Raw genomic sequence first — 14,841 nt, 5'->3', positions numbered from 1 at the left:
GCCCTCTAGATGAGAGAGGAAAGTACAGAGAGCACATATTGTGTGCTCTAATGATGGGATGCATTGTACTCATTTTACAGATAAAACAACTTCCTAGGTGGAATCGCGGGGGGGGGGGGGGGGGAAGCAAACAAACAGGCAGTATGCAGAGCAGTGTAGTACAGCTATCTAACAAATACACTTTTGTTTATGTAAGGAACTGACCTTGACTTGCAAAACGTGTCCTTCTTCCTTAATACAGACGGTCTTTCTTGTCCAAACACAAAGAGAGTAACAAATGCACGCGCGTGTGCACACTTCTGTGATGCAGTCAATAAGAAAGGGAAGAGCACTTAAGTTCATGCACATTTTTATTGAGTAGTAATATAAAATGCTTCTCTCATTGTTACAAGTGCATGCTTTTGATTGCCAACATTTCGAAGTCAAATTACAAAGGCAAGGCTGTAGGCTGTAGTGAATTACTTGGGCACTTATACAATTGTTAAAAAATATCAATGGACCGATTTGTTTAGTTTCTCTTTTTTTTCGAATGAACCAGTCGAAACCCGTAACTGATATACAAAGGGAAAAAAGTGAAAAAATTACACATTTTGTGGCACGTGACAGAACATAACAAAATGACTAAACCATTAATGACATTAACAGTTATCATGCATTTAGAATTTCACATGTAACTACAAACTTATTTAAATCTCACAAGGTTTGCTAAACATGCTACCCATCTATATGTGCACTGACAAGCTCATGTTAAAAACTTTAAGAATACTCTTCCCCTTAGATTTTTCAAAGCTTTTTTTTTTTCTTTTTTGATTACAAAATTTCAAAGGCATTAAGCATTTATTTTTTTTTAGAGAATATAAAGTACGCCAGTATACATACATTTCCAGTATAAGTCAGACCACTAAGCGCATTACAGTCCCATACAGGCCTATACAGCCATTTTTTTTTTGTCTTAAAAAACATGCATAGGCAGATTTTTACAGAATATAGATGCTTTTCACTGCACTTAATATGGTGTCTTGTTCACTATACTTAAAAATGCACCACTCATAAATATTTAAATTCAGCAAGCCACAACCAAGACTTGATTTACCAAAAAAAAAAAAAAAGAAAAAAAAAAAAGAAAATCTGAAACAAAACCCAGAAACCCCCCCAAAAGCAAACCCTCCTAATTATAAACAGCAAAAAAAGATTAATGTTACCATAATTCCAGTTCATTGGTTTTCGTTTTTTTTTGTTTGTTTGTTTGTTTTTGAACAAAGAAAAGGAAAATTGCTGCCAAATTAGTAAGATAAGTGTTATATTTAAAGAAGGGCATTGAAGCACACTAAAGAAACCTGAGGTAAGCATAATCTGTACAAAATTAATCCGTCTCTCTCTCTCTCACTCTCTCTCTCTCTCTCTTTTTTTTTTTCTTTTTTTTTTTTGGCATTTTAAACAAATTCCCAACATTCTTTTTTTTTCTTTTTTTTTTTTTTTCTATATTTTTAAAGACTGCCTAATTTATTTCATAGCCATTGTCTGACAAGAGTAGCAAAACATTATCAATAAATAGTCCTTATTTAGTTTGTACATTTTGTTAAAAATGCTTTGATGTCGTCCATGTTTAGTGCTGCAACTGTAAACGTACAATAGTTAGTAAGAAATTAAACAAAGTTTTCATGTCCAGTAACATAACAAAAGGCCTTTCAGTAACATATCTAGAAGTTCCCAGTGCAGTAGGAAAACATGTTCATTCCCCTAACTTTGCAATATATACCAGCATTAGCTTTCATTTTTTCTACAAGCATTTTAAAGGCATGTCCAAAGGAGGTGTCTATCCCCCACCCCCCTCCCACCAAATTAAAGTTTACGATCTCTTCGGAGATGATTTTGTAAACCGAATCCAACACCTGGCCCCCAGAGCGAGTAAGCTATTATCAGAGGCAAGAACATCCAACTGCCGATGCGCAGCAACCCCATCGCGCCCTGCAGCTCACCCCCCGCCCGGGCAGCGGTCACTGAATATTGCTGCTATTACTGCCGTTGCTGTCAGTGCCATTAGTCTCTGTGGAGATTGCCTTGTTGATGGAGTTAAGGTTGGCATCAGATGGCACATCTCTGCGCGGAGGCATTCGCTCATTAATTCGATCTAAGCCTTTGGCCTCTTCGAAGCTAGTGATCTTATGCTGGGGTGAAAATCCTTTGATAGCTAAATAAAGGATTATTAAAAAGTAAAATTAGCAACGCAGAACTCTTGCCGGTTTTTCCCCCAACGAACGCCCTTCTTTGCCAAGAAGGCAACAAGAAGATCTGACAACACAACAGAGTCCTTACCGTGTACACAAAGAGCTGGGGGTGAACCACCGCCACCTCTGGCAAACCATCTCTGTTTCTCAACAAGATCAACTTCCACTACTTTGTTGGTCACTAGGGTTCAGCCTAAAACACTCTGAGGCTGACATGAAACTACAGTCTGTAATGCGGCACCGCTGTTAGGGCACAGTGGTGGCCTGGTGAGTTGGCATTTGTTATCAGGGCTTACAGCCTGGAAGACACTGTGGCCCACCATAATACCCTTTTATTAGGCAGAAGTCCCGTGGGACTTTCAACGTGTGATGCACATTAAGGCTGGGCTGACCCTGTAAGGGGTTGCCCTACATTCTTAATAACGCAGGCAAGCTGCTTGTCAGTCACTCAGGGCAGTTGCCCTCTCCAGCCTCCCTGGACTTTTAGAAAGCAGCTCGAGTCAAACAGCAGCAACGCTGTGCAACATAGGCTCGGGATACCATCATTTTGGCATATTGGTACAATTGAAATTTGAAAATACATTCACAGAGGACCAAAGTTCCAACTGGACCTGAGGACTTTTGAAACACTTTTCAGCAGCATCATCAGTGAGGCCAACATCGACCTTAGATGGCAGATGCAGGCTTACAAATGTATTCACAGACTGTGATGTATTTGTTTTGTCTGTGATTGAAGAATTTAAGATATTTAGCTTTAAAGCAAAAGAGAACGAAGCACTGTAGGCAAACAGCAGGTCACAGCCCCACAGAAAATCTGTTAAAGCCTTTCGTGTGTTTTTCTCTTATCTACACCAAATCAGTGTGCTGTACTTCCAGAATGTTGCTTGCACTTTTGTTATGCCTCTAACTTAACATGCCGTATAGCAGAAATGGTGTGTTAGTACCAGGAAACTGCAAACTCCCTGGGGAGAAAAATGGCAGGGGAGTTTCAAAGATCAAATTCAGTGTTCCTTCTCATTCTTTATCTTCTCCCCTTTCTATCCCAAAGCATCCCTCCTCCAAAATGCAGTCCTGGTTCTGGACAAGCTTGAACTTCTGCTAAAAAAGAAAACACCAAACAAAACCAAAACCCAGGACCCCAAACATCCCTGGTACCAATCTACCACTCCTTGCATTTAGTGGGAGCGAGAAAAGCGTTTTCATGCTGGTATTTTTGCCAACCATTCCTGTGAAAATGGATACATCCTGTATGCCTCAGGATTTAGTTCCTTAACCAGTTTCACAAATGTTAGATTGGAACTTTGAATTGCATGGTATTTAACACGTATCATCCTTCAACTTAGAAAAACAACAACAACATAATGGCAGTTAGTCAAGTGAGCAGGGATGGAGCAGTGAAAACAGAACAGGCCCTACAGTGAGGTTTTTGTTCCAGTATTTTATCTTCTACCACCAAAATGAAGATGTCTAACAAGCACCCAGGCCAATCCCTTAAAGCAACAGTTTAATGGATGGCCGTGTTGAAACTGAAACACTTGCTGTGCTCTGGAGCCGGCAAGTAGCACGGCTCAGTTGGAATTACAGCAATGGAGCACCTGGTGGCGTCAGGCCCTGAATCAAACTGCAGAGGGACAATTAGAAAAGGACGAAACATTTTCTCCATCGTTAGCTTCGTCTGTGTAGACTTATCCATTACAACTGTGGTTACTGTGTCTAGCTAATGAGGACAGCAAATCAAGAATTAACTTGAGGAGTGCATCATCCTGGAATGGGATCAAGTTCAATCAATTGCACTTCAAGCAGACACATTGTCATCTGAAATACTGAAGAAGGTGCTCTGCTGCAGTTGCTGGTCAGACAACGAGTATTAGCAGTTTACATTGAGAGTATACTAAACACAACACAGAGTCACAGAAAATCACAGAAAACAGCCAAACTGTCAACGAGAATGCACACTGCAGATTAGAGATCGCCAATAGGAATAGATAATTCCAACATAAATAGCAGCTTACTCACTGCTATTTAGAAAGCAGTTGTATTTTCTCTTACTTATTTGTTCTATAATTTTATTCACTGCTTTACAAAAATCAAAAACAAATTCAACTGGCCAAAAGGGCACATCTCACCAACAGACAGCAATCATCAGATTTTGTAATATTTAGCTAAAAAAATACCCACAGAAAATTTGAGAGGGGCAAGAACAAAATACAACTGAAGAATTTTGTTTTAAAGGGGAATTATGAAAATTCTTCTTCCAAAACTTGATAATGCTGAATGAATGAACATTGTAGATCTGCATCGCAATATGCAATTACTTTGGTATTAACTGTATAGTTAAAAATTGCTTATGGGTTAAATTAGAGGCCTGTCAATAAAGCATCATAGTTTTTGATGCTAAACACTCGGCTATCTTCTGAGGCAGCCAGACACTTTTCATTTGTAGCTGAAAGAGTGCTAGCGTTAATGGTCGCACTAATGTAAATATCCAGTGTGTAAACTGCCACTACCAGAAGAAACAGGCGTCTTGCAGACAGATGCCTCGTGTTGTTTTACTTAAAGAGAAACAGAAACATGCTGAACTGTAGCAAAACACTAATAATTTTTTTCTTTTGTTTTTAACTAGTGGAATAAAAGAAAAAAATAAATAAATCAGCAAACCGAAGGAAAAACAACAAAAGGCAAAAATATTAAAAGGCTGTGTGTTTTCCTTGACCAGAGATTGCTGAGAATGATTAGAGGCAGAGACAAGACCCAGCCTACAGCGTACAGCTTTGGAGCTATGTGTCACAGAGCATTTACGAGCTGCTGCCGAGTTATGTCCCTCAAGATCCAAGTCCCCTGATCTCCCACTGCGGCATTACTCAGTGCTTGGTTCAACACACAGGAATTCCAACAGGATCGTAACTTTCAGAAAGAAAAAAAAGGACGACAACAACAACAACAACAAAAAAAAAACATTTTCCCCTTTAAAGCAATTACATTTTGGTTAATACCGAGCCACAATTGTTAGCCCAACACCCACACAATCTGTACAAGCTACAGCAAAATGAATACACCCAGCAGAGCCCTTATCTGTTGTAGCACCAACAGAAAGGGGACTGGCCAATTTACCTTCATCAGCCTCAATAGCCTCAACAGTAGCTGAAGAGAAGAAAGGGGTAGCAAAACGAATGAGAAAAATGAGCAGAGGATTTTAACTCTAAGAACAAGTCAGTGAACAGCAAAGGAGCTAAAACACTAATGTTACTGTAAGTGCTGGATTTTGGCAAAACAGACACACACAGAAATGCTACATAAAAACAGTAACTTGCAGATCGAATTAAACTGAAGTGTTTGAAGCAGGAAGATTCACAAAGTTCATAAAAGCGTATCAGGATACTTTTCTTTGAACTAAAAAAAATTCCTACAAAATGAAAATGTCTTCCATATTGCACATCTGACCTGTGATGTTCATTGTGTAATTCTCATGGCTTCAAATAAGAGCCTTTCGATTTGCACTGTCAACAGAGAATGAGAAATGGCATAAAGCCATCACACCAAATTCATACCACTTATGAAATCGGTTTGAAAAGCGTTAGCTGCTGGTGCAGGGCAAAAGAATCACATAAACAACTTACAAGAATATGTTGTTCTTTTTTTTCTCTCTCCTGACTAAAAGAAACCTCCCCATAATGTGGGAAAGAGTTTGCTCAGAGAGCTTTCTTCTTTGCTTGCAATCTCACTTAGTTTGCTCCACCTGGAAGTGTCCTTTATGGCAACTCAATCTTTGTCAACAAAATTCTTTTATTATTTTCAACTGATGGACATTGAAACCAGACTGGGAGCTGCTGAGCTCCCATAGCTGCAAAGCCTGGTCAGAGAGCGAGAAGGAGATTTCTGCACTGTTATGAGTAAATAAATACACTGTCAATTACCACTGCTTTTAAACCTTCATCGTTCTTAAAATCTATAGCTTGTGTTTGAGTTGAACCATCAGTTTTGGTTTGAATTTGTCTCTACAGTCAGAGTTTTACAGATAGAAGAAAATCAGCAAACGTGATGTAATATAGCAAGCATACAGTTAAGTATTTAAGAAGAAATGTTGACTTTCAAGAGCTTCACTGGTTTAAAGAACAGCTCAATAAGCAAAGTTTCTAGGGATTTCTCTCACTTTTTGTCTTGTTTCTCCACATGGAAAAGCTTTTTTTTTTTTGACCTCCATAAATTCCCATTTATTTACTTTGGTGGTTAGGATGTTAAATATGGATTGAGATCGATTCTAAAAGATGTATAACATTACCTTGATGCATGGGGAAATTAGAGGAGCTAATCCACATGCACCAAGGTAAGCCTGTGCCTCTCAAGCTATTGAGTGAGAGAAAAGACAAAATAAGGAACTGAACCAATACAAATATAAAAGAAAAGGAAACACGACAACTATGATGAGAAAAATTAGAACGAAAAACCAGATCCAAACCAGCACTGACACATTAGGGAAAAAATAAAAAGATGACTAAAATTACTTCCACAGAACAGTGGTCATATTTTCTGTTAAAACATACAATAATAGGAATGTATGCTTAATAGAAACTATGTACATTTCAGACTGTTTGGTGAATGGAGTACTACATGTTAACTAATTCAGATGAACATGTAAAGTAATGTTTTACTGTGCTGGAATACTGCAGTATGAGGAGATTTTCCTTTTAGTCATTGTTAACCAGACCTCTAGGCCATTTTCTCAAATTCATTTCGATTCCTAACATTTAGCCAGGGCAAAACCAGCAGTTCTCTTGGACCAAGTTTTCTGACATATATAATGCAACCATAGAGTGAAAAAGCCTAAGATAAAGAGCTCAACCCTGCTGAGAGAGGCATCCCGTGGAATCATATTGCAGCATTTTCAAAGCAGAACGTTACTATGTCTGTAACACACAAGTCATCAGAAAGAAAAAGGGAAGGAAAAAAGGGGAAAAGAAGGTATACCTCGGAATACCTGCATCTTCCAGGTAAGAGAAAAGAGACAGTGAACAGGAAAAATACAGAGAAAGAATGCTCCAGGAGGGAAACAGGAAAAATCAGAGGCTGAGACTGTGTTAAAATTATAAATATTTCGATTTCTTACATCTACTGCCAACAGGATTTCAGTAAGTGTGAGACTGGTATATATATACACTCTACAGTAATGCACACAGAAAAAAATGGAGAGCTTATAGTAGTAAATTAAATACGTTGCAGCTCTTTATTTCGAAAGAAATATTTCATCAAACCTATTACAGACTTAAGGATTACCTATAACAAAAAGCACTCGGTATAAAACTGAGCTGACAATACTGTGTTTGTGTACAAGGCAAACAGTGTTGTTAAGAGCCTCCCTTCCTTTCGGCTTAAATCAGAATGTGAAATTGCTCTCATGCTGTCAGCTAAGATTGCTAGAAGATAAAATCTACTTCTAGAACTATTTTCATTGGTGATTCTCTGTGAGGAAGAACAAATCAGATAAAATAAGAGCTTGAGTGTCATTATCTAAGCTGAATCTTCTGTACTCAGTGTATCAAAAGCTACTCTTGAGAAAAATAAAAGATGACACTATAAACTGTGGCAACAGTGCACTTCACATGTGATGCTGATCTCACACTCTGAACAGTTGATTATCGGGAAGTTTTCCCCCTCCTCTTTCTTTGAAGATCAGTGGTAAATAACAAGTCTGGAGAAATGGCCTGACGTGAACTGCTCCAAATGCTCCAGTACAACAAATCACCTGTTTCACTCTGACATTTCTTTCTTTCTTTCTGAGGAGACTTTGGCTATTTTTCTTGGGTTCTCCACTTGGCAATCATTTCTTTTACACATAATGACACACAGAGGCAAACATGCTTACCGCTTTGCAGTGTTTGTTTTCCTCCAGAAAGCACACCACTGGGCAGCATTCCTGTGGGAGTCAGCCCTTTCAGCGTCAGCACACTTTCACTCTCTTCCCTGCAGAAGGAAAAAAAAATAAAGAAATAATTCTCCTTCTTTCTCCCCTCACAACACTGGGCCTTTGTCCTCTATGTTAGCAGTTCACCTCTGCACCACACCGTACTGTAGTGACGCACTGTCACTACAGTTAAGAGAATAACCAGCATTTAGAAACCAACGTACACAAATACCTACATTAGGCTGCTCTAAAACTGCAAACTTGAAAGGATGAAGACCAAAGGAACAGTTATTGCCAACGACATGTTGAAATCTGTCTCGCATTGTGTGGTCCAAATTCAACTTACATAGTTTTCTTTTTGTCTACACCAGGAGTTATATGCATTATTGATCATCAGCCACATTAAAAACAAAACACAGAGCTAGAAGCTCATTAAAATTAATAAGCACTTCCACCCGTAAAGGGAGCATGAGTGCTCACCATGAGCGCTCTTCTTCTAGTTTTGTATGCTGAAAGTGATGCTGGATTCAAGGAAAATATTATAGGAAACTGAAACATGTTTTCCAGGCCCCCAAATATACATGGTTTTCAAGAGATGTCAAGACAAATCCAACAGCTTTATCCAGACATGCAGCACTCTGTGAGCACTGCAGTGCTGATGATGTACTTTCTCAGCAGTAAAACTGACCCCAATTCTTCAAGAGATGAATATTTTAGTGTTTTACTTTGAAAAAGAAAATGACGTTAAGCTGGAGGAAGTAAACAGAAAGGCAGATTTTGAGACTAATATGGTTTTGTTTATCAAAACTGCATGTATTAGAATTGTTGACAGTTTTCTTTAGCCCAACATGCCCCAAATTTACTTATGTATTTCAAACAACTCAAGAAGACATTTACTCTTGATGTTCTATTTTTAGTTGAAAATGATTCTTTTTGCACATGTGCTTTTCTTAGTGTAAAAGTCAAAACCACATTGTGACTGTTTTTCACGTTTCTCAGGCGATTAGAACTAATGCAACAGCCCACTAATTCCAGATTTAACACAGTATTGTAATGCCACTATAGAATACTGCCAATCAAAGTTTTTGCTTGCTCTTGCTTTGCTGCTGCAAGAAACAGTATAATGCCAAGTAATTTGGTTCATTTCTTCTTTCTCTTTGGAATTAATCTGCAGTATCACTTTAAGCTTCACATTCACAGGAAAAGTTTATTAACAGTATTCTTTTTTATTCTCTTCAAACCACTAAAGCTAAAACCCTGAGCTGAGAGGCCCATGGATATCACTTAAAGCACAAAACAAAATTATGTTGTATCCACCTTCCATCCTTGAAATGATTCTGGCCCCATACTTTCTTTTGAAAGTCTTTGATGTACAGGTAATACGAATCATTGGCAAGTTATAAATATATACATTTATATATATATATATTAGACTTCTCTGTATATTTAAGTCCAGGTTTCTGTTAAATTCATCCTGTATTTCAAAAGGTGCTCCTGAGCAAAATACAGTGGATCCAAGAGCTGCAGCTGAAGTCTATGGGAGAAAGCCAGGTTCCCCAAACTTTGTTCACTCAACTATCACCAGACAAAAATAACTGTGCTGTTTGTTTTGTGAAGGTGGTGGCAATGTCAGCTCCAGGCTCTCTTCCAGATTTAATACAGATGAGCAGTTGGAAACATCTGATTGCACCCCCGTCTTGTTTAGGGAAAAGGCACTATGACAACTTCTCTTTTTTATGGGTACCACCGAAGCAGCTCGTGCATCACTACTGCCTCACATGTAACAGTTTGGAAACCCCTGGTATAAAATCCTCCACCTCAGTATGCAATTTAAAGCTATGCTGCTGCAATCTGCAGCGTGTGGGTGAACTGTTGTGCCCTGAATATCTGCTTGCACATCGCAGGAGAGTCTCAAATCAAGAAGTTTGTGAGTTTCATCTAAAATCAAGAGTGCATTCTTCAAGTAACTATTTTTATTTCTTTCTTTTATACCCATCATATTACCACACCGGCACATTAAAAAAATAAAGTACAATCCTTTCATTTTATACCAATTGTAAAAGCCATGAAGAGACTACTACAGAGCAACATACAAGTTTTGAGCTCCTCACTACAAAAGACGTTGAGGCCTTGGAGCATGTCCAGAGAAATGCAAAGAAGCTGGTGATGGGTCTTATAAGGAGCACCTGAAGGAGCTGGGATTGTTTAGTTCAGGGACGAGAAAGCTCAGGGGAGACCTTACTGGTCTCTACAACTACGTGAAGGGAGATTGTGGTGAGGTGAGGGTTGGGCTCTTTTCTCATGTAACTAGCAATAGGAGCAGAGGGAATGGCTGCAACTTGCACCAGGAAACGTTCAGGTTGAAAATTAGGAAGGATTTCTTCTCTGCAAGAGTGGTCAGGTGCTGGAAGGTGCTGCCCAGGGAGGTGGTGGAGTCACCATCCCTGCAGGCATTCAAGTAATGTTTAGATGTTTTACTGAGGGACATGGTTCTGTGGAGAAATATTGGAGGTAGGTGGACAATTTGACTGGATGATCTTGGAGGTCTTTTCTGACCTCGGTGATTCTATGATTCTGTAGGCTCCTGAATAAACCAATAAATAAATAAAATCCATCTGCTGCAAGGGGAAAAGAACTGCATTTTCTATATTTAGACCTCAGTACAGTATAGCATGTTTTCTATTCTGCTCAGAGACATCAAATGGAAAGCTCTGGCTAGCAATTAGTTACTCATGTTCATGTGGTTGGGGGAGTGCAGCTGAAGTTAACAAGCTGCTGCCGTTCACACTGATTTCCTGGAGTTTTAGTTAATTTACCCTGATGCTTTCGTATTTAATCATTTGTAGCAAGAACTATGAGTGACAAAGCAGGACATTTGCCTTTCCTTTTAATGTGGCATTATGTGGAATATGCTCTCTCTCTTCATTTAACTTTTGCCTCATAGTATCTAACAGTTAATGAGCGAATCTGGAGATAAAAAGAATTCAGAACAAAAAGTAACCGCAATTTTCTTTGCTGATGTCTTTCTTTGTTATTGGTATTACGTCCAGCAAAAAAAAACAAGGAAGATTTTTCAGTGAGTCACGATAAATAGCAGTATTTTTTTAAATAAAAACCTTTTTGAAAGGTTGCAGCAAAGCTCAGGTAGTATATTGAAACATCAAATTCAGTAGTGCGTTCATAGAACAGTAGTGTGTTCTATGTAATCATCAAAAGTTGTTTTAAAACAAACAACAAAAATCCACACAGCAACCCCCCCCTTACTTACCTTAGCACTGAGAAAACTCTAGCCATTTTTCCTATTGCTCTTATCTTGTTCCTTATAACCTCCTTTCGAGCAGCAGCTGTTGCTCCTATGAAAAATACATTAAAAATACTTGTAGTGAATTGTAAACAATGTATTACTATTCTGAACTCTGTACAGAAGAAACACCATATTAACACAACAGTCTGCCAAACTAAACCATTGTCTGCATTCGAAAATCCCACTTTTTGTTACTTACATCTCAGTTCTGATCAATTTTCAACTCTGGTTATTAATATCTTTACAACTGTGATCCTTTTTTATGCTACATACGAAGCCAGTGTGTTTTTCATCAACGTATCCTCATTTTCCATTTCAAAAACCTTTTCAGAAACCAAACTCTTTTGAAAACAAGTTACTTAGACTGTAGCTAAAATGTGAAAAAGATATTTAACACACCATCCAAGTCATAAAGAGACAGTTTAAAATAAATTAATAAATAGAATAGCAATGGAGTTAAAACCTATTTCACAAACTCGACATTTTAAGTGGAAAAACAACCACATTTCACTCAGTCGGCTTAAAAGAAATAATAATAAAAAAGTGATTGGAATATATTTAAGGACCAGGAGGTCCTAATACCCTATCAGAAAAGCATCTAAGGGGTGACCAAACCTAAAAGCAGAACTCTGGAAAGCAGCACGAAACTGTAGAGATTATGTTGGCTGGCAGCAGTTAATAGAGTTCCATAGAAAGAACTTTCTTCCCACCACTACTATGGTCTGCTTATATTACTTCGAAATTTATGAACTCACAAAATAAGAAAAAACCTACACTGGAACAATGACTGCCTTTTTGCTTGTTTTGCATGTGTAAATGCCAGTTGGATATCATCAAAACCAAGCATATTACCTATGCATCCAAAACAAAAAAAAAGAAGAAAATCACCTGAATGGGGAAAACGAAGAACCATACCAATAAGTTAACTGAACCAGTGATTTCCTTCTAAGAAAGCTTATACAAGAAGAGACTGTGCTGTACTAAGTGAAACAAGTTCACTTGATTATCAAAACTGAAACCACATACATCACAAAGATTTCTCCCCAAAGCATTCTGAACGAAAGGCAACTTTGCCTTGTACAGCTTCTATACTGCCTGACCATTCCTGCCTCTGAAGTTCAAGAGTACAAAGACTACAGCAAGGTGCTGTTTGCTCCTTTGCCGTGCCAGAATTCAAGAACAAACTGACAATTTCTATCCTCAGTTCCCAGGAAAGCGTTCAATTGTATTTAGTGGAATCCATCATGAAAGCTAAAATAGCAGAAAGAAACAAACAAGGAAAAGGGAACAAGGCACTTGCTGGATGCAGGGGAAAAGCAGCAGAAAGTCCAGCCCTGGGCTTGGCCACACAGGCCTTCCTCCACCATAAGGGGTCATTTTAAGCACAATGACCCCAGCCAGAAGGGTTAAAAAACACTGACTCCAGCCATTTGGGGAGTGCTGGAGTGATCCAACTGAGTTAAGCAGGTTTGCTGGGTACTTTCCACAGCCAACACTACAATAATTCTTATTGCTGTGGTTCATCTCCATACAGCTCTGCTGACAGCAGCCCCACAGTTTCACTCTCAGGCTCTGTTACCTTTCCTGCTGCAAATCTCTCCCCTACAATTAAACTCCCAACAGACTGAGTCATCTCTTGGAAGCACAGGGATTGTTTAATGCTATTCACCAGGTGGCCTGGCTATGCTCCGGCATTTTAGAAGAAGTGAAAACGATGCACGTTGTTTTTTTTTTCAGTGCTTGGATTTCAAAGCAAATAGCCACCCACTGCAAAACTTCCAAAACTGAAAATAACAATGCACAAATCCTAAGGCTGTACAAAAGAAGGCCAAAGTAACCAAGAGAACAAATAGCGCAGGTAGCAACTCACAAACTCTGAGTGAATTTCACTGCAGCTTTTAATATCAGGGTACCAGCAAAGAATAAGTTTTATAAAATGGCAGCTAAACAGATGCACGTGGAGAACAGTGCAGAGCTGCATGTGCAGTTGTGCATCCCTGACTAGCCTGTGCACAAATGGGGACACAGGGATCAACCCGCATGCACCTGCACTGGCCCATCTTCATCTGTGTATCAAGGAGCACAGGCTAGCTGTCTTGTAACCTTGTAATTGTAATGCAGGTTACTTTCACCTTTCCATCTCTTGGAGCAGCTCTCAAATGCATTGTTTCCAGGCTTTTCTAATTGCCCTCCTAATACATCTTGGAATCGAGAGTCTGCATCTTGAAGTTCAAAATGAAAGAAGCGATGCTCAGAAGGATGCCTTTCAAATCAAGAGCTAGTTTGGGGCATAAATATGTAATTCTAGATGGTAAAGAGCAAGAGAAACAGCTGCAACCCAGCTGTAACTGAATTATATCTAATGTATTAGTAAGAACTTAGTGAAAAATTTAGATTAAACAGCAATAAATCATGTTTGTCAGGAAACAGAGTACATTCCTCCCTCAGTTTCTATAACCTCACTGAATTGTACCTTAAGGTAGTATGACATGGTTTTCATTCTCTTTTTCCCCTAAAAGCACTTAAAACACAATTTGTCTTTTTGTTCTGGTCTCACTGCTCTTTTATTACAAGCCCACACTGTTCTAGTAGATCTTATAAGCACACTTGACCTTTTTCAGCCACTGTTCAATTTCCAGAAGAGCTGAGAACTGAAAACTGGGAATATAATTTATTACTGAAGTAAAACAAAATGCTCTGAACATAAATAAAAAGTAAAAAATGCCCTGAATCATAAAACGTAACAGTCTCAGAATGTTTTATTTCTCACCAACACGTGTACAACGTTACTGAAAGACAGACCCAGAAATTTCTGTCTCTGCTGAATTCCCTGCTTTGTAATGGATTTGTGATAATGGCAAAAAAAAAAACAACCCAGATCCGTCCACTAATTACCGATAATGATTTTATTTACCTTATTTGTGTAGGTTTTTTAAACAAACATTATTTGCTAAATAATGCACCTGGCATTCACAGTGTGATTTCACACTGCTAATTTTCACTGAATGCTAATTATATATACAAGTGACAGAACACTGCAACAGGATGTCCAGAGAGGTTGTGGAGTCTTGAGACGTTCAAGACCCATCTTGGACAATTACCTGTGCAACCTGCTGTAGAGAACCTGCTTTAGCAGGGGAAACGGACTCAATGGTCGCTAGAGGTTCCTTCCAACCCTGTGTCTGCGTGATACTTAAATCTTTGACTCACATTTTAAGTGCAACTACTCCATTTTTGTGTTCTGAGATTCACAATTACTGCAAATCTCTTTGAGTTACTTCAGCTGCACTTAAACATACATCTAACATGGAAGTAAATGGATCACAACTTGAGAAATGACTATGAGTAACATGGTTAATTTTAACCATAGTGATCATAGCCTGATATACCCCTATATATATCTATATATA

At 38.6% G+C, this 14,841-nt stretch overlaps 1 protein-coding gene across 4 annotated transcripts in view; it reads right to left on the bottom strand.

Moving 5' to 3' along the window:
* Window positions 1–332: 332 nt before the first annotated feature.
* The window catches only part of PPP3CA (protein phosphatase 3 catalytic subunit alpha), a 189,125-nt gene continuing 174,616 nt past the window's right edge, over window positions 333–14,841 (bottom strand). For 2 of the 4 annotated variants that reach the window (XM_072336803.1, XM_072336801.1), the window contains exons 11-14: window positions 11,396–11,480; window positions 8,089–8,186; window positions 5,340–5,369; window positions 333–2,191 (exon numbers count right to left, since the gene is read on the bottom strand). In XM_072336803.1, the coding sequence (XP_072192904.1) occupies window positions 1,998–2,191; window positions 5,340–5,369; window positions 8,089–8,186; window positions 11,396–11,480 (407 nt within the window). In that variant the 3' untranslated portion in view covers window positions 333–1,997. The remainder of the gene's footprint in view (window positions 2,192–5,339; window positions 5,370–8,088; window positions 8,187–11,395; window positions 11,481–14,841) is intronic. The other 2 variants (XM_072336799.1, XM_072336802.1) reach the window with 1 other exon arrangement.

This window comes from Excalfactoria chinensis, chromosome 4 (genome assembly GCF_039878825.1).
Source record: "Excalfactoria chinensis isolate bCotChi1 chromosome 4, bCotChi1.hap2, whole genome shotgun sequence".
NCBI classification, from domain to species: domain Eukaryota; kingdom Metazoa; phylum Chordata; class Aves; order Galliformes; family Phasianidae; genus Excalfactoria; species Excalfactoria chinensis.
This window is presented reverse-complemented; position numbering and strand designations above follow the sequence as displayed.